Source organism: Sphaerodactylus townsendi, linkage group LG09 (genome assembly GCF_021028975.2).
Source record: "Sphaerodactylus townsendi isolate TG3544 linkage group LG09, MPM_Stown_v2.3, whole genome shotgun sequence".
NCBI lineage: Eukaryota > Metazoa > Chordata > Lepidosauria > Squamata > Sphaerodactylidae > Sphaerodactylus > Sphaerodactylus townsendi.
In genome coordinates, this window is record NC_059433.1 from 46,441,535 (window position 1) to 46,464,637 (window position 23,103).

Consider the following 23,103-nt stretch of genomic DNA (forward strand, 5'->3'; position numbering starts at 1 on the left):
TTCATTATATTCACAGTACTTACAACTACATCATCTGACTACTAGTTGCTCAAATTCACCAAGTCACCCTTATACTGGAGAGATTAGACTGCTTTGCCATTTTGCTGAACTTCTGAGGTTGTACAGTGTTATTATGGACTTCAGAAGCATAGTAAGAATGCATTCATGCGTTGCTGGCGAAGGTTGCTTTTGGGGAAGCATCTGCCTTGGTGGGGCCTGGGGGCAGGTGCTCCTTCTCTGCCAATAAGGGCTCACCTCCCATGCTAACTTTGGCAGTGCATGACAGGAACCTAGTGAGATAGTGTGAGATCACTGTCTATTCCAAGGTAAGTGCGTATTGCATGTTGCCTCACAAATGCATTCCCAAACCTGCTTTTGCCAAACTAAGTGAAGGCAATATCAAGTCATTTGCAGGAAAAAAAATCATCAGACAGAAGAATGTACCACCTTTCCTGTATGCACAAGTCTCTGTTCTGTAATGGAGGAAATCAATAACAATGGCCTGGGGGCTTTGCAGGAGAGAAATAAACAATTAGAAATGGGTTAAGGGCCATCTTCTAACCATTACTTCTCTTCTGCAAATGCTGTCCTGTCTCTGTATTTGTAAACAAACGTGGGGTTGGTATGGTATATTTGCCCCATAATGTGTCATTGCAGCCTTAAAGCATTGTTCTTGATAAATTGAGTTGCTTAAACTAAGACGGTACTTTCACTACTTGGAGGAAACAGGTCTCTGCTTGTTTTCAGATCAAGAAAACATTTTTTTAATGACAATTTTCCATTTCCCAGATCTGTATCATATGTGAATTGTACACACTAGGGGCACTATGAAAATTGTTACCTTACCTCCTTTACGATGTTGCTATGCAATAACATAGATGTTACTCATTTACCAATTAGTCATCATTGCAACATTTAAGTAACTCGCTGATTCAGATAGAGCTTTGGATAATATAAAGTTTCTCACATCTAAATCTCCACTGCACTCCATTTGCAACTCCATGCAAATCCGATGCAACTCCATTTGCCAACATTACCCACTGGTCACTGGCATCTAGATGTACCTTTAGGAGATGAATGGGTTCAGCATGCAGGATTTTTGTCCCTTTAGTAAAAAATAACCCCTAGAGGTGGACCTGTGAATATGTGTTGGGCAAGGCACCCTCCCCCGCAACCCTAATTTCCCTGCTTTAGCTTTGATTTTTCTTTCTCTGCCCTGTCTGTTGGTTTTCCTTTCCCTATTCATTGATCTTTCTGTTTGCTTGCCTTTCCTTGCCCTTACTTTTTTTCTCCCCATACTGATTTTTTTCTCCATTCCCACTCCTTTCTGGCCCCTTATTTCCCACTCAAACCACTGGTTCTGGGACCCACTTATACTCTTCAGCTCCTTCTCCTTGTGACCGCTGCCACCCTGGCCTTCTGAATTGCTGAAGCATCCATCACAGTGGGAATTCCTCCTCCTTATATTGTGTTTAGGTGAATTGAATTGTAATTATGGGCAGTTGCCTCAGCAGTCCAAAATGGCAATTGAGATCTTCATATAGGATCTTGGCCATGAAGTAACTCTGTTTCTTTTTGGATGTATGCAGAAGCATAGACATCATTGTTACAGTACTGGTTTGGAGTTTTTTCCACACCTATGTTTTTCTGTTTTTAAAGCATTTGATATTTTTCTGGAAACTCCCTTTGGGTTTGCAAAGAGCTGTACCCTATCTCTGAGTGGCCACATAATGTGAGTATTGTGTATAGTTCTGGGCACCGCAATTCAAGAAGAATATTGACAAGCTGGAACAGGTCCAGAGGAGAACAACCAAAATAGTAAAAGGTCTGGAATCCATGCCCTACAAGGAGAGACTTAGGGAGCTGAGTATAGTTTGGTGAAGAGAAGGTTAAGAAGTTACATGATAGCCATGTTTAGAAGGATGTCATGTTGGTGAGGGAGCAAGCTTGTTTTCTGCTGCTCTGAGACTAGGACCAGGAGAAATGGGTTCAAGGTGAAGGAAAAGAGATTCCACCTAAACATCAGGAAAAACTTCCTGACAGTAAGAGCTGTTCAACAGTGGAATGCCCTACCTCGGAGTATGGTGGAGTGTCCTTCTTTGGAGGTTTTTAAAGAGAGGCTAGGTGGCCATCTATTAGGAATGCTTTGATTGTGTGTTCCTGCATTTCAGGGGTTAGACTTGATGGCCCCTAGGGTCTCTTCCAACTCTATGATTCTATGGGCCCCTCCGCACTGTAGGATTCGACCTTAGTTCGACGTAGGTCCGACCCAGGTACTCAGCACAGCTGTAGCGTTGGACTCGTGTCTGTCTCGGCTCACCCACCTCTCATCGTTAAATTTTCGAGCTCAACTGGGAGGTATAACTTCCTGGCGAACTCGGGTTGCACTCAAGCCAAAGCTGGCGGAGTGCGGAATCTCCCTCGCCTCGACTCTGCCAGCCAGCCAATCACAGTGCAGTATTTTTGGCCATGCGCAGAACGGGAGACTCGTGGCGGCAGCAAGAAGTGCGCCTTTAAAAAAATCCTCCTACGTTGCTCCTACATTGGTAAATGAAAAAAAAGGGACGCGCACTCACGTTTCCCGCCATAGAACGGCAGCCAATCAGGAATGAGGAGTGGAAGATGCGAGGAGGTAATCCCGCCCTCTGAACTCGGCTCTGGAGACTGTAGTCATCCCCGCAGGGTCGTCGCTAAGGAATAGGCGAGACGCGGAGGAGGGGGGACCAACGTTCTACCACGGTGCTGCTGGGTCAGCAGTGCATTACTACAGGAGACATGAGTCAGCTGCTGTGCGGAGTAACAGAGGAGTCGAGCTCAGATAACGATTTCCGAAGACACGAGTCGAACCCTATTTGCCTCTGCTGTGCGGAGGGGCCCTATGTGTGGGGATCCACTCATGGGTTTGAGATAAATGAATGTATTCAGCCTCAAAGAACTGTAATTTTAAAGCAGTTGTAGCAGAATGATGTCTATACTGCTGTACATCCACAATACAAATAGCTCTTCTGACAACTCACAAACATATTGATCATTACTATAGTACACATATTAATTGATCTTCTGTTGTTACATCAAAGTATTTTGAGTCCCTAACCCTCTATTACCAAGCCTTCTGTAAGAGGTTTGAGTCTTACTTTTTCATACCAATACCTGAGCATGCAAACTCAGAGCTCTTGTAATGCAGTGTTGTAAAGTCTGCTTTTTCACTCTGTTGTATGTGTATATTTGCTGCTTGACTGAAGGTGCTGCAGGCAAACCAGGCAAGGATGGCTTCTTCCAGGCTGCCCTCATCAATCTTGCACAGGTCCCTGTGGGATTAGATTTCCACTCCAGGAAACCTCGCAACAGAGTTATTTATGCTTTGCTCCAACAAATGAACAGAAGCTGCTGCAGGACCCTTCATGTAGACATGAAAATCCAGCCCATTTTCATGTGTCTTTCTTCATTTAAGTCTGATAATCCAGTTCATGACAACCTTTCCTACAATGCCAATAAATAATCTATTTTTACCCTAATACTACTACAGTTGCATTTTGTGTATTACTATCTACAAGTCAAGATTAGTACTCCGAATGTCTTTCTTGTAATTTAAAGTTTCTTGAATGTTTTCTGTTAAAAGTAATAAACAGCGGTGAAATCCCACATATATTCTAATGCTGAGTTATAGTACATCACAATATATATTTCTGCTGGGATTGTTATTAAATGTGATTTAATAGATTGCTTTCTTTTGAAATGCTCAGACCTCTGCACCTAAACCATACTTTTTGTTGAATATGCATGCACATGTATCCTCCATACCCTCTTTTGGTGTTGTCTTTTGTTTAAATGTTTGTCTTCTGTTTTGGTTAATCACCTCTTATGAAATGTTGACTCAAGACCAGACCAGGGTGATGATGAGAGATTCATGAATGAATTTCCTGTGCCCTTTAAAACTACCTAGCAACTACAACGGTCTCCATTTGGATTATGACCATACAGCAAAGTGTTTCCCCCCCTCCCATAGTTTTCTTATTTTTTATTTTATAAAGAATCTGATCTGAGTTGAGTATATTAGTTGAGTAACGGGTATAGAAATCCAGCACTCATAAACATGGGTTGTCTAACAGCCATGTAGCACTTTCACATTTAGGCATATAGACTTATCTTCATGTAGTGTAGTCTTCAGCTCTGTTAATTATTCTTGTTGATGTTGGAGAAACAATTAAGCCAAGCCCCAGGCCCCTGTTCCAACTAAAACATCATAAAAATGAACAGAGCATAGTGTCAACAGAGAGATGAAGAAGACAGAAGCCCAAGGCTGCAGTTTTAAAACAATTCATAGTGGTTCTGAAAAAGTCACATTCCTTATAGTTTCAAGACAATATTTGCATGAAACATGTTTGTCTTTATTAGACAGCGATGAAAAGATTGTTTTATTTATATAAGCATGTTCAAAGAAGTAGCCCTATTGTAAAGTGATTCTGCTTTCAGCTTCCTTGTATCCTTTTCTTGCTTGATATGTGTGATGCTGCAATGTGAAATCTGCTCCTCAGATTTTTAAACTAAAGGTACTCATGTTTTACCCAGCTAACTGTTCCACATATTTTTGACAAAGTGGCAGTTTTAGAAATTCACATATGCTGTGATCGTCAAAAGCAGCCATAGTGAGAGAACTGGTCTTCTGAATCTATCTATAGCATTATTATTTGATAATCTTCTTGTACTAAAGCTCCAATTCATGAAGTAACCCCTTACTTTCTTAGTCTTATTACAACACATCAGTTTTGTGGCATGCTACATGACATGTCTATGGAAGATAAAATATTTGCTATACATACAGATGTATAAAATTTAGGCCAGCTACTCCAATGCATGCCACCTTACTGTGCTGTTTTCCTAGCAGGAATAGTCTCCTTGTACTGCACAGAAGAGTTAATAAAACAACAACTTAATACATGCAGCTATTTATATTAATATCAAGTTTCTTTACATGTATTTACATGTTGCTTACATATATTTACATGTTGCTTACATATATTTTATTGCCAGTTCTTTCATGTGGCCTATATCCTCATCAAATTTGCCAATTCTCCTCGTCCAGATCTGTGGATATTAGAGAGATCAGTAGACTTTGGAAAAACTTATATACCATGGCAGTTTTTTGCTTGTGAGTACCAACGTTTTGATGTTCATGCTAGGTGTTAATGCTTTCACAATCATAAACATTTCTCCATTACAACCTGGTGGAATCTGCAGGCCTGTGTCAGCTGTTTCTCACTATATATTGTATCTATATATTTAGCTGTTCATAAAAGATCTGCCCCTAGCTAACTGGGTTAACAGCAATATAGCAATAATTGCTTATTTAATAAGAGAGGGTTTACATGTTTTAAGACTCATTCATGTCATATCTGGCCTTTATAACATATCAGTTTGACACCCTTGAACTAGAGCTTCAGAGAGTCAATTTAAATAGTTAAAGAGACATGGCAGGAAAGGGTTAAGTGCCCTTTCACTGGCAATACTTTCCTGGGCATTCAGATAGTAATGTGAAAGTGTTAATTAGTTTTTCAAAAACAAAAACCTGAGGCATAAATGCTTGAACATGCATACAATTGCTAGGATAAGTTTGGAAGGCTGCAGCCTAATACCCTACCGAGAGAATCTTCCAGCCGTCTGATGCCAGTGGGGCTTGAATGTGCCCAATTGCCTAATGGTTTTCTAGATCACAGCCAATACATCCTAAATTAATAACAAGGTAGATACATTCCTCTTAAAAGCTAGTGTGAATGGAAGGTGCTAACAATCGCAGATCCCTTCCAGCAGTAATTTCTGACCCTGAAAAAGTATATTCCCAGGATCATGGGATCTTTGTAGGCTGAGATGTGGCAAGGGGGTATGTAACCACGTTTTCTGCTTTTTCCATCAGCATATCTCCTCTCCTCTCGGGTGGCTGTTAGTAGACATGGGTCCCATGACCCCCAGGAATAATATGTCCTGGCTTTGAAGAGGACTGCTGGTGGGGAGGGGAAAGCAGGAAAACTCATTGTGTCCACTAGTTGTGTGATCCATCCCCATGCCTGCCCTGCTGTTTTCTAGTCTCTTTCTTATCCACACACTCTTTGAAGCTCATTATAGTCAGTTGGGCAAAGGAAAGAGCTTACAAAATGTGTATAAAGAGACTCTGCCTAACCTTTTTTCATTCAGGTGAGGGACCTTCCTGAATTTGGACAAAGCACAGGAATCACACAGCTTCTGTATTTCCAAGGCTTGGGAATTTTCCTGAGATGTATCCTATGCCCATTCACTGAAGCCTTAAGACTCAGTCATTAGTTTGTATAACTTGAGAGCACTATTAATGTCTTCATGGAGAAAAAGTATAACATTTTGAGGACATTTGTAAATGATAAGGTTAATCAGCAATATGAGCTGGTGGAAAACTCTTTGTAGTTGAGCTAGTTTTTTGAAAAAAGCCTTTAAAGTCTAAATTGATACCAAATCAACCCAAAAGAAGTTTATACCTGCCTGTTATGCTTTATGATACCTTGCATATTTCTGAAGACTCAATTGAAATGTATTACAAAACCAAGATAAAGATTATTTTTAACATTTTATTCTAATTTTTAAATTAGATTCTAAAACAGACTGCTGGGAACGTTTTAGAAAGGAGGCTAATGTTCGTGTTAGAAGGGATGATGATGTCATATGCACTACAGAATATTCCCGGATTGTGCCTTTAGAAAATGGTGAGGTAAGTACAGGACAACAGCTATACCACCAAGTGTTTATTATTTATTTATTTAAAACATTTATTAGCTACCTTTCTTGCAGAACTCAAGGCAGCTTACAATATAAATGAAACAGTATTAAAAACACAATAAAACAATGATAAAACACATAAAATATCACAATTTAAAATCTTAGGAGGACCAATAAATAAAAACTAAAGTAGTCAAATGCTGTCCTAAAGTCTTCAGCTGCTTGAAGGGGCCAAGCGCACTTCCCTGGTGAGATTGTTCCGTAATCATGGGGCTGTCGCTGAAAAGGACCTCTCTCGAGTACCCATAAAACAATCCTCTTTGATTGGTGGGACAGTCAGCAGAGCATCTCCTTGTGATCTTAATGCCCATACAAGAACATATGGGAGAATATTGTGTTTCATATCTCTGTTCCCATTCAAAACCCAACACTTTGGATTGGGCTCAGTAGCAGATTAGTAGCCAGAGTAATTCCTAAAGCATTGGAGACTTGTGCTCCTGATAGCTGCTCCTGACCAGCAGTCTAGCTGCAGCATTCTATGCTATCTGCATCTTCCAAACACTCTTCAAAAGTAGCTCCAAGTACAGCCCACTGCAGTAGTTCACTCTAGATGTAACTTAAGGCATGAATTACTGTGATTGGATTTAACTGACCTAGTAATGGGTGCAGTTAATGTACCAGCTAGAGCTGGGCAAATGCACTTGGGGCCACAGCAGCTTGGAGGTTTTCTAAGGTGACCATTGAGTCAAGCAGCACTCCCACACTGTGAACTTGTCTCTTCAAAGAAAGCATAAGTCCATCCAAGATAGGGAAAATCTGGTCTGCCTTTCTACTAACTCAAAGAACCTCTAGGTTTGGGGATAGCCTTGCTCACTGCCCTGGACTTGGCTGCCACCGCTGGCCTTCTTGTTGAGGCCCCCCACCGTTTTACTCACCAGAACCAGAGCAGTGCTGCAGAAAAACACCAGTTTGTTGGGTCAGGAGGTGTGGCAGCGACTGGACGGAGGAAGAGGAGAGCAGAGAGGGTTGTCTTGTCCTGATGACTTCTCCCAGTGGTTTTATATAGATATTAAATAGCATTGGGGGAAAAGATGGAATCCTGCAGCATCCCAACATTGTCTTCTGAAACCAACCCTCCCCACCCACCCCCAGAAAAGACTCAAATCACTGTAATATGGTGCCTATTAGTCCCTGTGTTGAGATGTAGCTTAGTAGATACTATGGTTGATGACATCCAAGTCATGGAAAGATCCAGCAATTCTAGCAGTGTTGCATGACAACTATCTAGTTCTTCATACAGGCCATCAACCAAGGCAACCAAAGCAGTCTCTGTTCCAAATCCTAGCCTGAAGGTAGATTGAAATGTCACCAGAAAATCAGTCTCTTCCAAGAACACCTGGAGCTGTGTGGCAACAAGCTACTGTAAAGCCTTGCTCAGGAATGGAAAATTAGAAATTGGTGAGAAATAAACATTGTAGGATTTAGGGATTTTTTTTCCAAAATAGATCTGATCACAGCCTCCTTGAGAATGAGCTTTTCAAAGAAGAATTTAACTCTCTCCTTACCTATTTGGACAGTTCCCTCCTGGCAGCCTTTATCAGTCAGGAAGGGCTTGTGTTGAAAACACAGATGGTAGGTCTCACCTGTCCAAGGATCTTATGTACATCCTGAGGCCCCACAAGCTGAAAATATCTATATAAATTAGAGAAGCAAATACCAAAGGTACATCATCTGGACATCCATCCACAATGGCATATTACCTGAAGCAGATCTGAGCAATTTTGTCTGCAAAGAGGCAAATTGATCACAGTGATTCATTGTAAAGTTTGAGTCTAATCCTTGGGATGATAATGTAAAAGTTCCTGAACCACACAAAACAGCTTAGCAGGACATGCATATAATTTGCATGAATTACCTCACTTATCCTACCACAACGAATATGAGCAATTGGTCAGTATTTTTAAGCTAGTTTATGATGATCAGTGTTAAATACTATTCTGTAGTATTTAAACTAACATTTTCAATTATGGTCGCTTCAAGTTATGTAGGCTGCATTCAAATATCAGGTCAAGCTGAGATTTGTTTATTTACTTCATTCAAACTGTGTGAGAATCAGTTTAGATTGAGGGTTAGAGGGTTAGGATCTGTGAGGTCTAGATTCAAATACATGCCTTGCCATTGAAACTGGTTTGCTGACCTAGGGCCAGCTACACATTCTCAGCCTAAATTACCTCATGGGATTGTTGTAAGGATACCGTAGAACAGAGGGGGGAAATTGTGTAAGCTGCATTAGGTCCCTACTGGAGAGAAAGCTGGGGAATAAAATAAGTCATTGTGATTCATCTCTGGTGAGTGGAAAGTTACTGCTCAAGATATTCAGATTCCTGAATAGGTGTGTTTCCCCCCCCTCCAGAATATTATTTACTTTAGGTACATTTATAGTCTTTATAGTCCGTCTTTCTTGCTGAGACAAAACTGGATTACAAAATTTAAAACAATTTAAATTTTAAATGATGCAGTGTAAATATTCCATTTTTACATTTTTTACTTCCTAGGTCAGGGGTCTCCAACTCATTTGTTATGAGGACTGTTTTAACATAAATGTGACTTAGTTGGGCCAGGCCTTGAGAAGGAGTGGCTGCCTCAGCTGGCCTCAAAATGGCACTGGGTGTGTGTATGTGTGTGTGCCTGGACTGGCAAGCCTACAGTGGGGTGGGGTGGCTGCTGAGAGGGCTTATCAGATCTGTGAGCCAGCTGAGGCAACCCACCCCACTGCTCCTGCTCTGGCCTGGTGAGCCCAGTGGGCCCAACAGGCCAGATCAGGGCTAAGCCCCCTCAGTGGGCCAAATAAGGCCCTGGGCTGCATGTTTGACAATCCTGTCCTAGGTTACCTTCCTCACTGTCCAAGGGGTTCATGTAGTGATGAGTATTGGAATGTCAGGCCTGCAGCTCCAGGAACACAAAGCCCTCTTTCCCACTAGATGTCCCCTCCTTTTCCATTCTTTGGTCCACCACATGTACTTAAGTTCATTGTCACAGTTACTTACAGCTGTTTTTGCTTTCTTTGCATAAACAATAACATTTCAATTGGACTTCTTGTACTAATGAATTCTTATTTCAGCATGCTCCTAAAAGAGCATAGTTCCAAGAACTCAGTTCTGAGCTACAACAGATTGTTTTTATTATGCAGTGACTTCTTGTTAAAAAGGGCTTTGAAGCATTTTCTTTAATGATCAGAAAAAAAACTGCTTCTGCTGGGGAGGGGGAAATTGCAAAATAATATTCTCTATTATCTTGCTGTCATAAATCAACAGGTCCTATTTGCAGTTAGCAGAAGCTATGATTGTTATCACAGAAATAGTTTGGAAGATTAGCTAACTGCAGCCTTTTGAATATCTGTGATTTATTTAAATTGTTTTTCATTTTTTTATTCCTATCCCACTCTTTCACAGCTGAGGCCAGGCTCAGGGCAGATTGCAACCGTTCAATAGATACCATAATATTATACCAAATAAAGGAAATAAAAGCATTGAAAAAATATATTTTCAAAAAAAATTATTTTCAACAATTAAAATCCTAGAAAACCTAACTAAACAGATAGTACCTTAAATTTATTTCACCCCATAAATAATGTTTAAAACCAATATTCATACCAAAGGGGATCAACAACAGCCTGACATAAAGTGATAGTGGTGGAGATTAAATAATACAATGGAGATTGAAAGAAGAACGATATAATTCAGTGAATGAGGATTTGGTTTTGCTGATCTTAGTTAATATCATCAGGCATATCTGTTAACTTGTACTAATTATTGGGATTACTCTTCTCAGTTGGACTATCAATTTTGGGCTATTTGGGAAACTTCTTGTCTTGCACCCCTCTTTAAATGGAATGCGTTAGGGTCTAGTCATGCCAAAATAGGTCCTGTTCTTTCTATTGTTTCTACAGCTAGAGAATCATGATGTATAATGTCACAGCAATATTAATTTGACCCATTTTCATATGCCAAGTTAACACTATGGTCCAATCCAGGTTTAAAAATGGGAAGACATTATTTTTTTTAAAAAGGCTTGGAAACTCTAATTGCATCAGTGCAGTAAATGAAACCTGCAATATTTGCTTTTACATTTTTTGAAGTTAAATATGATATGTAAAGTGAAAGAGAAATAGGGATAACCTAACAATGTGTCAGTAAACAAATAAAGAAAGAAAGATGCCAGATGACAGCTTTATTGTCTTGCAAAGCCCCTATGTGTTTGTTTCATCAGCGGGATCTATAAAGACATAATTATGTAATCAATACTATACAACTATTAAAAGAAAAACATTTTAAAAATTTCAGCTTTTGAAATTAATAGTAATTAAAAGACAGGATAAAATAAGCTCAGGAGAGCGCACACAGTGATCAGAATATTTTGTATCCATACATTGGGCATGAAAAAGATAATAAAAATAATTAAATAAATATATATAAAATGCTTGTTGGCCAGAGTTCTTTTGTGCTGACCCTCAGTAGTAGTAATACTACTACTATTTGAGTAGTATAATTGAGTGGAAGATAAGGCTACGTAGAGGTCAGTTGAACAAGATTAGGAGTCCCAGTCCATGAGGAGCCAAAATCTGCAACTTTAATATCCACTCAATCTCCATTTTCAAAAAGATGTTTTTATTATGATGGTATGATTTGAATAAATCCCAAACAATGTAATCAGTAGGTCTTTGTTCTCTTTTAATTAAATATTGTACCACATAGGCAGCAACTATTCAGTGATGTGTGTTGCTCCTCAGTTCAATTATTTGTGTCTTTAAGTTTCTAGAAGTCTTCCCTGTATATATTCTGTTGCAAAAACATCTGATGGCGTAAATAACTTTATCTGAATTGCACGCTGTACAGGTTCAAAATGCATTCTTTTTAGTCAAAGTTGTTAATGGAACTTTTCATATGTTACAACACATACAATGTCTGCATCTAAAATGGCTTTTGGACAAACCTGCTCCTGGAATGATTTGTTGAGGGTTCATGGGAACTAAAGTGTTACTGTCTTTTAAACTGGATGTTCTTTTAAAATAAATTATGCTGTTTTTCTCACAAAGATCACACAGCATATTCAATTTTTATATATAATGTTTTTTTAATTGCATGCTGATGTTACTATGTCATACTGACTGTCATTCTCACAGTTTGTGACCTATGTTTATTGTTGTTCAATAAACCTTCCCTTCTACTGCTATGGCCTTTTCGTATGCTTTTTGTAACAGGTAGTTTAGGTAACCCCTATTGGCAAGGTTTTGTTTAAAGTTCTTGCCTCCCCTTGATAATCATCAATTTTGTGCAGTTCCTTCTAACCCTCAAGAATTGACTGTAAATTTTTTAAAAATGGGCTGAGAAAACTATCAAAACTTTAAAAAGTAACTTTAAAAATAGTTTTTATATATTTTTGTCCAAATCCTATTGTTGTTTTTATTAATCATGATGCCCAGAAAATTAATATGATGCTCACTGGAATGAATTTCAAATTTGACGTTATTATCCTGAACCTTGAGCCTCCTATGAGAACAACTGCCTTTCATTAAATATGCTTTCCTACACAGAAGCTTAGGATTGTATCAAAAAGAGGATCTTGGCAATAGAATTCCAAAGACTTTTACTGCTGCAAATTTGTATATTCGAATAAATCCTGCAAATAAATTCTGTTCCTCTTTGAATTTTTTTATTCCAATCAAACAGGGGTGCCTAGCTCCTTATTTAAGCATTCTAATGGATCCAAAGCAAAGAAGGGCTTATTCCTGTGCTAGGTTTGATGTGTTACCTTCTGCCTCCAGATGTATTTGATGTGTTACCTTCTGCTACAAGCCAGGTTTAAAGGAGTCCCTAGAGAGAAAATTCTTGGTTAGTGTTGGTTAAGCTAGGGCCACAAGAAAAAGCATAGGTGGATGGTGATCCTGAATCTTCAGAAGCATATTTTCTATAATCGATAGTGCTTCTAACACTGGCCGAATCACCACTGGGAAATTCAATCTAGATCAAACCAAGTTTGAAAATAACTTCACCTTTTCATCGAGGTTTCAACCTCTGCACCGCAGCATGTTTCCAGTGAAGACATCTAGGTCTATCTCGGATTCAAGAAATGTAACAATCCCCACTACCATGCGATCGACTTGGTGGGTTTCTCCTGATTGGCTGTCGTCCCGTGTTGGGGCGGGACCTTTTTTCCCACAAAAACGTGCGAATGTTATGACGTCAGCTCATCATGACGTCAGCATGTCTCCCCCACCCAAGTTTCTGGTTAGTTATCGTTCTCTCATGCTCTTGCGAGAACAGCACCGCATGCACTAATTGGTTGTAAGGCATTTGCGTCATGCTCCATGGTGGGAAATTTGAAGCAGGATTAGACCCTCGATCCTCCCCTCCAAACTGGATCAAAGACGTGTTTTTTTGAAAAAGTAGTACTTTCAAGCAGGTTCAACAAAGATGCGGGATAAGGGGGAGAATGAGCGCCAGAACTGGGATGAATCTTTGTTCGTTGATCAGGCAGTGGGGAGTTCTTCCTGAATCCTTGTTATTTCGCATGAGTATCACACGATTAATTGACCGTGAGGAATTGGCCACTGTGGACTGTTTATGTACAAGGAGACCATATGTAAAGTTACATTTTGGGTATTGGTTACATTTCAATATGGGAAGAAGCTTTCTTTGATAAAGAACATCATATGTATTTATCAATGTATGTATCTAATAGATAATGTCTATCAAATTGCTCTTCGCTCCAGGATCACCCATTGAGTTAAATATGGTTGTATAAATGGAGCCAGTGGCCTAAAAGATTCACCTTTTTGTGCAGACCTATATTTTCCTTGATATGATTTTGTCTATTTTTATAAAATGGCAATTTTTCTCACTCTCTCTAATTAGATTGTGATATCCTTGGTTAATGGTCGTCCAGGAGCAAATAATTTTACCCACTCTACTGTGCTTAGAGAATTTACCAAGGCAACAAATATCCGATTACATTTCCTCAGAACCAATACTCTTCTTGGACACTTGATATCTAAAGCTCAGCGGGATCCCACAGTGACTCGGAGAGTGAGTAAATACTATCAAAGTGGAAATTAGGGTTGATGTGAACAGGCAGCAAGCTTATGTGATGTTCTACATAATAGTTATCCCCTGGTTTTCACACATCTTTGGTATGGAACATGGCAAGACCTCGCTTTGGACATTACAGAAAAATAGGGAAGCTAGAAAGCAGGGCCACTTAGGACCCTGTTTTGCATCACAGTTTATATTGATGAACCCACTGTTATGTCTTTGGAGGCATCAGGTGAAAGTGGGATTCATATATAGATAATCTAAATCAGGGGTTTTATCCAACCCTCAGCAGAGTCCAGCATTTAGCTTTGCAAAGTTACTGCCTCACACTCCACATGGAGTGTGGGGGCATCAGGCATAGAGCTGAACACCTGACTCCCTGGTCCAGCATTCAATTCTGCGCAGCACCTCCAAACTTCACATGGAGGCTGCGGGCATATGCAGAGTTGAACCCTAGACTCGGGCAGACCGGATATGACATTCAACTCTACATGACACCTCCAACCACCAAATGGAGGACAAGGTAGCACATGGAGTTGAACTCTGCAACTGGCCAGCCAGTAGGAAGAGGGAAGAGGGGTTCCTCTTTTTTAATTGCATTTTTACTGATCATATATCATTTCTTCACTTTAAATATGACATTGTTTGTAATTTTCACATTTCTCTTTTGTTCTGAATCAAAAAGATCCAAGTAAAACTCATTTGTAAAATACATGATGTTGCTCTTGAACAGAAAAGTTTGGAACCCCCTGGTGTAAATCATAATGTGTAGTAATGGGGTGGGGGTGGGGGGTTATCCTTATGTAGGAGAAAAATTTCCTTCCTTCCTCATGAGTTCCTATTTGCTTAATTTTCCCACTTTCCTCTATTTCAGACCTGCTTCTCCCGATCTCCACTCTATGTTTGCCTTGACTTCCTAGTCTCCCCCTCCAGTTTATGTCTTTGAATGTCAAAATGGAACTGCTGAGTGTTTCTTAAGCAATCCAAAATGATTGCTGATATCTTGTGAGTTAGTCTGATGAGATCTCAGCAATTTTAAACTTGTCTTGTCCTCCCTCCCCTGTTTAATTATTTTCCTGCAATGTCTGGTTTAGCCCTAGATGCCTCCGTTGTATGGAATGTTTAATTTGAGGTAGGGCCAGAGTAGTATAGTGGTTAAGAGCTGCAAACTCTTAACCAATGGAAAAACAGGTTTCATTCCTTGGGCAGTCACAGTTCTCTCAGAACTGTCTCAGCCCAGGCGGAGGCAGGCGACTGCAAACCACTTCCCAGAATCTCGTGTCTTGAAAATGCTGTGGGATTGCCATAAGATAGCTGTGACTTGATAGCACTTTCTACCATAGGGGGAACATTCACGTATATGGTAAAGCAATTCTTTCACAGATGCAGATTTTTGCAGATAAAATACCTACTTTGGCTTCCTTTTTTCTGTTTTATTGTACACCAGTACAGCTAAGATAGGATGGGTAATTTTACTCTCTGTTTAAGTGTATACAAAAGTAACTATAAATACTGTCATTAATGTTGATTCAACCCAAATAACTTTATCTGAGGTGCACGTGGTAGTAGCAGAGAATGTTTGTAAGTTAACAAGGTTAAGCTCCCTATTGAACACCATTCAGTAATGCTTGCAAATGACTTACAGCCCAATCCTTTGTATATTTACTCAGTATAAATCCACTGTTTTCAGTAGTATTTGCTTCTAAATAAGCATATCTAGGATTACATTATTAGTCTTGTGTAAACTTGAATATTGGCAGTGTTATAATAAAAAAGCCATCATGAGCAAAATCAGTAACTAAACAGTCTAGGAGAATAACTAACAATTTGAGGTTTTTTAATAAATAAACAAGACTATACATTATCTTGACCAGTCCTGACTAGTGCTGTAAAGGAAAGGGAAAACTTTCCTTGGTACTTGGTTAGGAGACTGTCGGGGAAGTCCAGGATCACTATGAAGAGGCAGGCAATGGCAAATCACCTCTGGATGTCTCTTGTCTTAAAAATCCTATGGGGTTGGCCTAAGTTGGCTGTGACTTGGCAACATTTCCCTTCCCTTTGCCCATATAAATTCCTGGACTTCCCCGACAGTCTCCTAACCAAATACTAATGAGGACCAACTTGTCTTAGCTTCTGAGATCTGAAAAGACTGGATTAGCCTCACCTTTCCAGATCAGGGAGAATGTACCTCTAGCCATTAACATATTGCACAACAATCATATACTTTCTGTGGTCTAGAATCCATAACCATTGACATGCCAAAGACATCTAACTATCTGCAAATCTCCTTTCTGTTGTCTAGTATTATTACAGTATAAAAGACATCAGCATTGGTGGACAGTGTGCTTGTAATGGACATGCTGATGTCTGTGATGCAAAAAGTGACCAGAGCCCATTCAGGTAAGAAAACCTGGCTTATAGATGAAAGAACTGTGTTTTCAAAGTTACTGGCTGTAAAAATGATTTCCTACTTTTCTGGCACACTGATATTTCTGAGCTGAAAACAAATCTCTGTGTCAAAAGGGGAACATTTTGTAATATTTGAATAGTGGCCTGTCTTTTTTGCTTAACTATATATATATTCTTTTTGAAATTTATACATTGAAAATTATTGTGCAACTGTTCAAATGGTATTAAAAAGTCTGTTTTTTTCTTTTTTCCAAAAATATTTATTTATTTATTTCTACAAAATTTATATCCCTCCTGTCTGCTCTGATTTGGCAGCTAGTAGATTAAAAGGCAGCTAATAGGTTAAAAGTATACGATAAAACACATATTTAAAGCCATTAGTAGCAAACAAAGATGCATAATTAAAACACTGAAAACCAAGCTAAAATACACATCCAGTACAAACCTATAATAGAAAGGAGGAATCCCTGAGAGAACACCCAAGTGAAACAATGAAGTCTTCATTCACTGGCAAAAGACAGCAAAAGAAAGGGAGAGGCTAGTTCTGTTGAAGGGCACGCTAGAAGTCTGATGCTGTGACCAGGAGGGCCCTCTTCAGGGTACGAGCCACCTGAGCTCAGAAAGCTGGGACACCTGAAGCAGATCCTTGGAAGATAATTGTAGCAATTGGGTAGTTTCGTAAGAGGCAATCCTTCAGGTACGCTCATCCCAAGCCATATAGAACTTTAAAGGTCAACATCAGCACCTTGAGTTGTGCGTAGAACAGTTTGGTAGGAGGGCCAAGATGGGAATAGAGGCATAGCTCCAAGGGGGTGGGGCAGGGGGGGCGACGCACCAGGCGCGTGCCCCTGTGGGGGTGTGGCGAGGGAGTTCCAGGGGCGTGGCAGGGGCGTTCCAGGACGGGGGTGTTCTGGGGTGGGGGTGGAGGATGCATCGGTGAACTAGGCACTTTCCCCCCTTGCTATGCCTCTGGACAGGAATAATAATTCCTACAATGCACTCTAGTTAATTTCCTGGCAGCAGCATTATGCATCAGTTAAAGCTTCTGAATACCTTTCCAGCCCCATGCACAGTGCATTGCACTGCATTGGTCAGATCTTTTCTGGCCAGGAAAGGCTGCAGCTGGCCAACTAGCTGAAGCTGGTAAAAGGCACTTGTGCCCACTAGGCAAGACCTGCTGCACCTGAGTGGTGTTAGATCAGCCCAGCATTCAGATTGGAAGAAAACATGGCCTGGGCAGGAGGAATGTCAAGATGTTGGCATGGGATGGGCTAGCAGCTGCAACAATAAAGGGTGGGAGGGAGCTGGCAGGAAAAGGGGAGAGTGAAAACAGAAGGTGAGGTTGAGAGCCAGGTGACAGGAAAGCCTCACAGAAGAGGCAATCTGAGGCCAAGTGCAGAAGGAATTGGAGGGCTGGAGGCAGAATTGCAGGGAGGGTGGGAGCCAAGGTGGTACCATTATGAAGACAGCAGAGCTTTGAGCAGGAGATCCGTACAGGGCTAGAGTGAGGGAAAGGGACCTGGCAAGGTTGCAGAGGCAGTGAAATGCAGGAGCCTTGGTGCAGGAATGGACAGCCAGAGGCATTGAGCAATGACCCTTAGACCAAGGCTGGTACAACAACAGTCTTGGGCTGTTTCTGCATGGCCAAATAACAGCACCCTAGGGACGGAAAAAACGCCGTCCCTAGAGTGCTGTTCACACAGGAGGCACTGCTGCATCACAGCAGTGCCTTCCTCGCCCCTCCCCCCAAGCGGCACGAAGACGCCGGTTTTGGCCCCTCCAGTATCTGCGAGGGACTTACTTTGCATTCCTCTGCAGCTTTGGTCTGAGGGTCTTACGTTCCTCTGCAGCTCCCCAAGGGTCTGAGGGCAGCATGGGCGTGTCTTCCCTGCCACCCGAAGCTGCAGAAGAATGCAAGGTAAGTCCCTCGCAGACACCCTGGGCGGCTCGGTGCAGAGCCACCCCTGCAGGCAGCGTCAGCGTTGAGACTGCCCACATGGGACTGGGTGAACGGTCCTGACACTCCACGGGCTTCATCAAAGCCGGTGGGAAGCCGCTGCCTCTGTCTGTGCAGAAACAGCCCTTGACAGGGTGACACCTAGAGGTCGTTGGAACTGTAGAGCAGGTTTAAGTGATGCCATGAGGAGACTAGGTGATTGGAACAAGTATTTCGCTACATGGGGAGGCTGAGGAGGATACCTTAAGGTCAGGTACTCAGTCTGAGACCCTGGTCAATGTGACAGCACTCCTGGCTACAGCTGCCCACTGCTTATCCAACAGTAGGCCTGGTGCAAGAGCAGTCCCAAACTATGGATCTGTTTCTTCAAGGAGAGTGCAACCCCATTCTGAAAGGGTGACAGTAACACCTTCAGTTCCTGGGTCAGACCTATAGCATTTCCATCGTGTCTGAATTCATCTGTAGTTTATTAGGCTGCTTCCACACCAAAACTGTTTGGTTATCTTTGTATTAAAAGGTGGGATAAAATACTTTGTTAAATAAGTTTTCTTCTTTGTATTAAGCTGCATTAATATGTTTTGGAAGAACATTCTAGTAATGTTGAAGAGATTATTGGTGCACACATTGTATTCTGTGAACAACTGAGATTGGGGGAAAGCATCAAATAAAAAAGAATTGCTTAAATATCCAGGTACCAGTGTGTATGTCAGCACTACACTTGTGGGGAAACCTGTGACCACTGCTGTGTGGGATATAACCAGAGACGATGGCATCCTGCAACAGCTACCAGCACAAATCAGTGTGAACGTAAGTACATAAAAAGGTGCTCGCTTAACAGTTGGGGGAGTGTGGTTGATGATGGATTAAAGGGAAGAGTAAATAAAGTAAATGTTATAAATATGCATGTTTAACACATAATTCTGAAAGCCTGGATAGAAGAGTATAAAAGGTAAACAAATCCTGTGTTGTGATATTCCATCTGTGTTTTCAGGGTCACATGTTATTTTAATTACTTGATCCTAATACAATTTTTCTTTACTGGTCTGCTTACCTGACAGGTAGGGGTAAAAAAAGCCTCCAAAGTAATTTCTCCTATATATCAAAAATGAAATTACAGTACAAGCAATGAAATGTAATCTCTAAATTAAAGGGGTATATAAATTCGCTTCAACTGCATAGGAATCAGGGGGCACAATATACATTTCTAGATGGCTTTATTAGTGTCAAAGTAAACCAAGAGCTTTGACTTGGAGGTTGTTTGAACAACTTTTGATCCAGTCATGTGTAAAGTTTTCTTCTGTACTATCTGATTTGGTTGTTAAATTGGATTAACATTTGTAACTGGATTAACACTTGTAACTTCTGTGAGAAATAAAATTTTAATAATCTGAAAGTTAGCCTTTAGAATAGATCAGAACGTCCAGAGGCTGGCTTAAGATACAACAATGCAAGGCATCAAATCCTGGCTAAGCATGAGGACTGGGTCCTGGATCCTTTGTTGGTTGGAGGGGCTGCATATATAGGTGTTACATTACATATAATAATTGTTTTACAGAATACTTGATGGAATGCGTTTGATGTGTCCCTCTCACCTGGAGGCATCAGAAAACAAAAAGGAAAATATCTGCCTCCATTATTCTGACTATATTAGAGATCCTGTACCTTTAAGTATTTAGTATTTATTGTAGTGGTCATAAGGGCATAAGGAAAGCCACATTGGAGCAGAGCAGGAGCAGATCAAGTCCAGCAATCCGTTCACACAGTGGCCAACCAGGTGCCTTTAGGAAGCCCACAAAGACCACAGGTCCATGTGCCTGCCAGCTCTTATGAGTTCTGCTGCAATATAGAACAAAGTCAGGGACCTCTTCAGTGGAGCAGAAAAGAGGACAGGCATTTTAGATCAGATTAACCTTACACATGCTTCTTAGATAGCTTCTCTGTGTGCTTTTGAATAGTTGAAATTGTCGAGAAGTCATTTTAATCAGGGAATATACAGATTTTAAAAACTGTATTGCTTATTCAGGAATTTGAGTAGCTTTGTTCTTCTGTATTCTGTTGCTCGCTTACGCCATTGTTAAAATGAAATCTAACACACAATTTCTCCCAGCCTGCAACTGCCATGGGCATGCGAGTGATTGCTATTATAGTCCTGAGGTTGAGCAACGTAAGGAGAGCATAAATCTCTCTGGACAGTATCAAGGTGGAGGGGTTTGCATCGATTGCCAGGTAAAATACACTTTTGTTCTTACAGTCTATATATAAATAACTGCAGACACAATGTACCATGGCCTTTAGTTTCACCCGCATAAATACTAACTAGGCAAAATTGGAAAAAAGCACACAATCAGCCTGGCTTGCGTTATTTTGCCCTAATGTTAGTCCAATAATGCAAAAGGGGGAACATCCTGATGATGATTGTTCGTAATTTGATCTTGTGGAAATTTGGTTGGGTGAAACTGCTTAGTCATGAAATCTAATTATAGGTTTTCCCAACAGGAGAGACAGATGAATTGTTCTTGTGTTGTGTGTATTAAATGTAAGGAAGCCAGGAATGAATCTTTTAACAAAATAAGTATTTATATAATAATATAAATATTTATATAATATTTTATTGATTTTATCAATAAGACTATATCGTGTTTGTTGCTGGCACTCTGTCCCAATGTAAATCATTTATTATTACAGGGAAAGAGTCCAGGGACAGAAGCCAGGAATTTATCTCACGCTGATTTAAGCATTTCACTATACATTAATCATTTTATATGTTTTATGGCAATAATATAATGTAGTTCAAGATGACAGTTTTGCTGTAGGAGCAAAACAATGTGCTGCTCATCTGCCATATTTGCTTTGCAATATTTATACATTTTTAAAAGGGCTGTATTCATTTTCTACCTGGCTGCTCTTATAATTGTATTTCTTTAGTTACATGTTTCTCTCACTTTAATCTGCCTAGCACAACACAGCTGGTGTAAACTGTGAGAGATGTTCGAAAGGCTATTATCGTCCCCATGGTGTTCCAGTGACAGCACCAAATGGATGTATACGTAAGTTACATTCTTTTCAACTTTTTAATTTGATTGTTTTTCTTTATGTCAAGGGGGAAATCTGAAGTTAATTTCAATATTTGTTATTCTGTGTAGTTAGTATATTTATCGTCTATGGTGTAACTCTGCTTAGGAGGTCATTGTTGGTGTCTTTGATTCAAGGTAGCAGACTGCAGAAATTATGAGGTTGCTGCTCCCTGGCTTCATATATCTGCTTAGCAAGCAGATAGCTGACACAAATAGCTGTTTTTATTGGTTTTGTACTATGCTGGCAAAAAGTTCATCCACCATCATGTCCCTGTGCACAGGCACCAGAGCATCAGATCCAAGGAATGGAGAACAGAATAGAATAAGCAGAATGGATCTGGGGTACCTTCTCTTTATTGTGGCAGTCCTTGCACCTTCTGAAAAGCCATTCCTCAGAGGGACCTTCAGTAATGGTGAGGTACATAAGGAGAGTTGGCAAACATCACCCTCTCCTCTTGAGCCAGAGCTCTGATCAGAAATAGTTCTCTTGCAGCTGCTTTTTAGCATTAGAAACTTGTTAAGAGATCAGATAATGGATCTCCTCATTACATTTAAGTTTGACTCCCAAGTTGGCAAACAAAATCAGCTTTAAAAGAAGGTAGCAGCCAGCCATGAGCCAAAAAGGTAGAGATGTCAGTCATGTAAGAAAACCTCTGGCAGATTGTTACTAGTCCGCTACTGTTAGAAGGAAGATTATATTTTAGCATGGTTAACTCACACAACACTGTAAAGATGTGAAACAATATTCCACTTCTAAATTACAGATTTGTCTAAACAATAAAGCAATCGCATGTGTATTGGAAATTGTTGTGGTTAGAATACAAATTTTCAGGAACTAAATAATTTGTGCCAAGGAAAGAATTTGTTGTTATTTTATTTAGCTTGCAGCTGTAATCCAGAACATTCTAATGGCTGTGAGGAAGGATCAGGTCTCTGTTATTGTAAACCAAATTATCAGGGCAGACACTGCGACCGGTGTGCTGAAGGATACCATGGTTTTCCTTTCTGTGACTGTGAGTAGCAGCGTTTCTTTACTTTGCATCCTTTGTTTTATTAAATGTGCATCTTCATCAATTCATTCTCATTATGATCCACAAAACTATTAGTAAATAGTGTTATTACCTCAAATAAGACAAGTAGGTAAATATTCTGAATTTTGCCATCCAGTGTAAGTAAAAGCAACACTCATTACTGAAATCTGAGGTAAAATTGGATGTCACGATTACTAACTGGTTATTTTGCTCTGATGGGTTGAATTGACGGGGGAACAAACTTCCAAAAGTTCTATTTTTAAAGGTTCTCTGAATGAAAGTGTAGCTTTGCTTCCTAGGGGTGTGCGCCAAGAATGATTTTGTTATTACTTCAGATTCAGGCTGTAACGGGGGGGGGGGGGGGGGGGAGATTTTTATGGCGATTGCTTATTTCTGAGTAGGGGATTCCCAGTTTGGGACTCAAATCTTTGTATTTCAGAGTTTGGGACCATTATTTTTAATGAGGAATGTATTTGAGGTTATAGGGCAATTGTTTAAAAAGTTGATACCACCAGATGTGCACACAACACAGTCCTCACTATAATCTAAAGATTACCTCCTTACAAGTTTCAAGTGTGTTTAGTGGAGAGGATCAATTTTACAGATCCCTGAGGTGGATGCCTCTTGGTACAGACTAAGTTCTCTCCAATGATTCCTAAAATGGCAGTCAAAAAGAGCCAAGTATGAGAGCTCTGTCCAACCATGGCATTTAACTACAGCCCCCCCCCCCCCCCCCGGGTGCATTTTCCTACTCTTAACAGGGACTGGCTGACAATACTTTTTTTTTTAATCTTTCCACT

At 40.3% G+C, this 23,103-nt stretch overlaps 1 protein-coding gene across 1 annotated transcript in view; it reads left to right on the plus strand.

Annotated features, from left to right (window-relative positions):
* Positions 1-23,103, plus strand: part of LAMA3 (laminin subunit alpha 3) — a 146,514-nt gene that overhangs the window by 18,811 nt on the left and 104,600 nt on the right. Inside the window, exons 3-10 of the mRNA XM_048508537.1 lie at positions 5,032-5,149; positions 6,615-6,733; positions 13,656-13,826; positions 16,135-16,232; positions 18,890-19,005; positions 20,306-20,424; positions 21,155-21,245; positions 22,154-22,285. Of these exons, the coding sequence (XP_048364494.1) occupies positions 5,032-5,149; positions 6,615-6,733; positions 13,656-13,826; positions 16,135-16,232; positions 18,890-19,005; positions 20,306-20,424; positions 21,155-21,245; positions 22,154-22,285 (964 nt within the window). The remainder of the gene's footprint in view (positions 1-5,031; positions 5,150-6,614; positions 6,734-13,655; positions 13,827-16,134; positions 16,233-18,889; positions 19,006-20,305; positions 20,425-21,154; positions 21,246-22,153; positions 22,286-23,103) is intronic.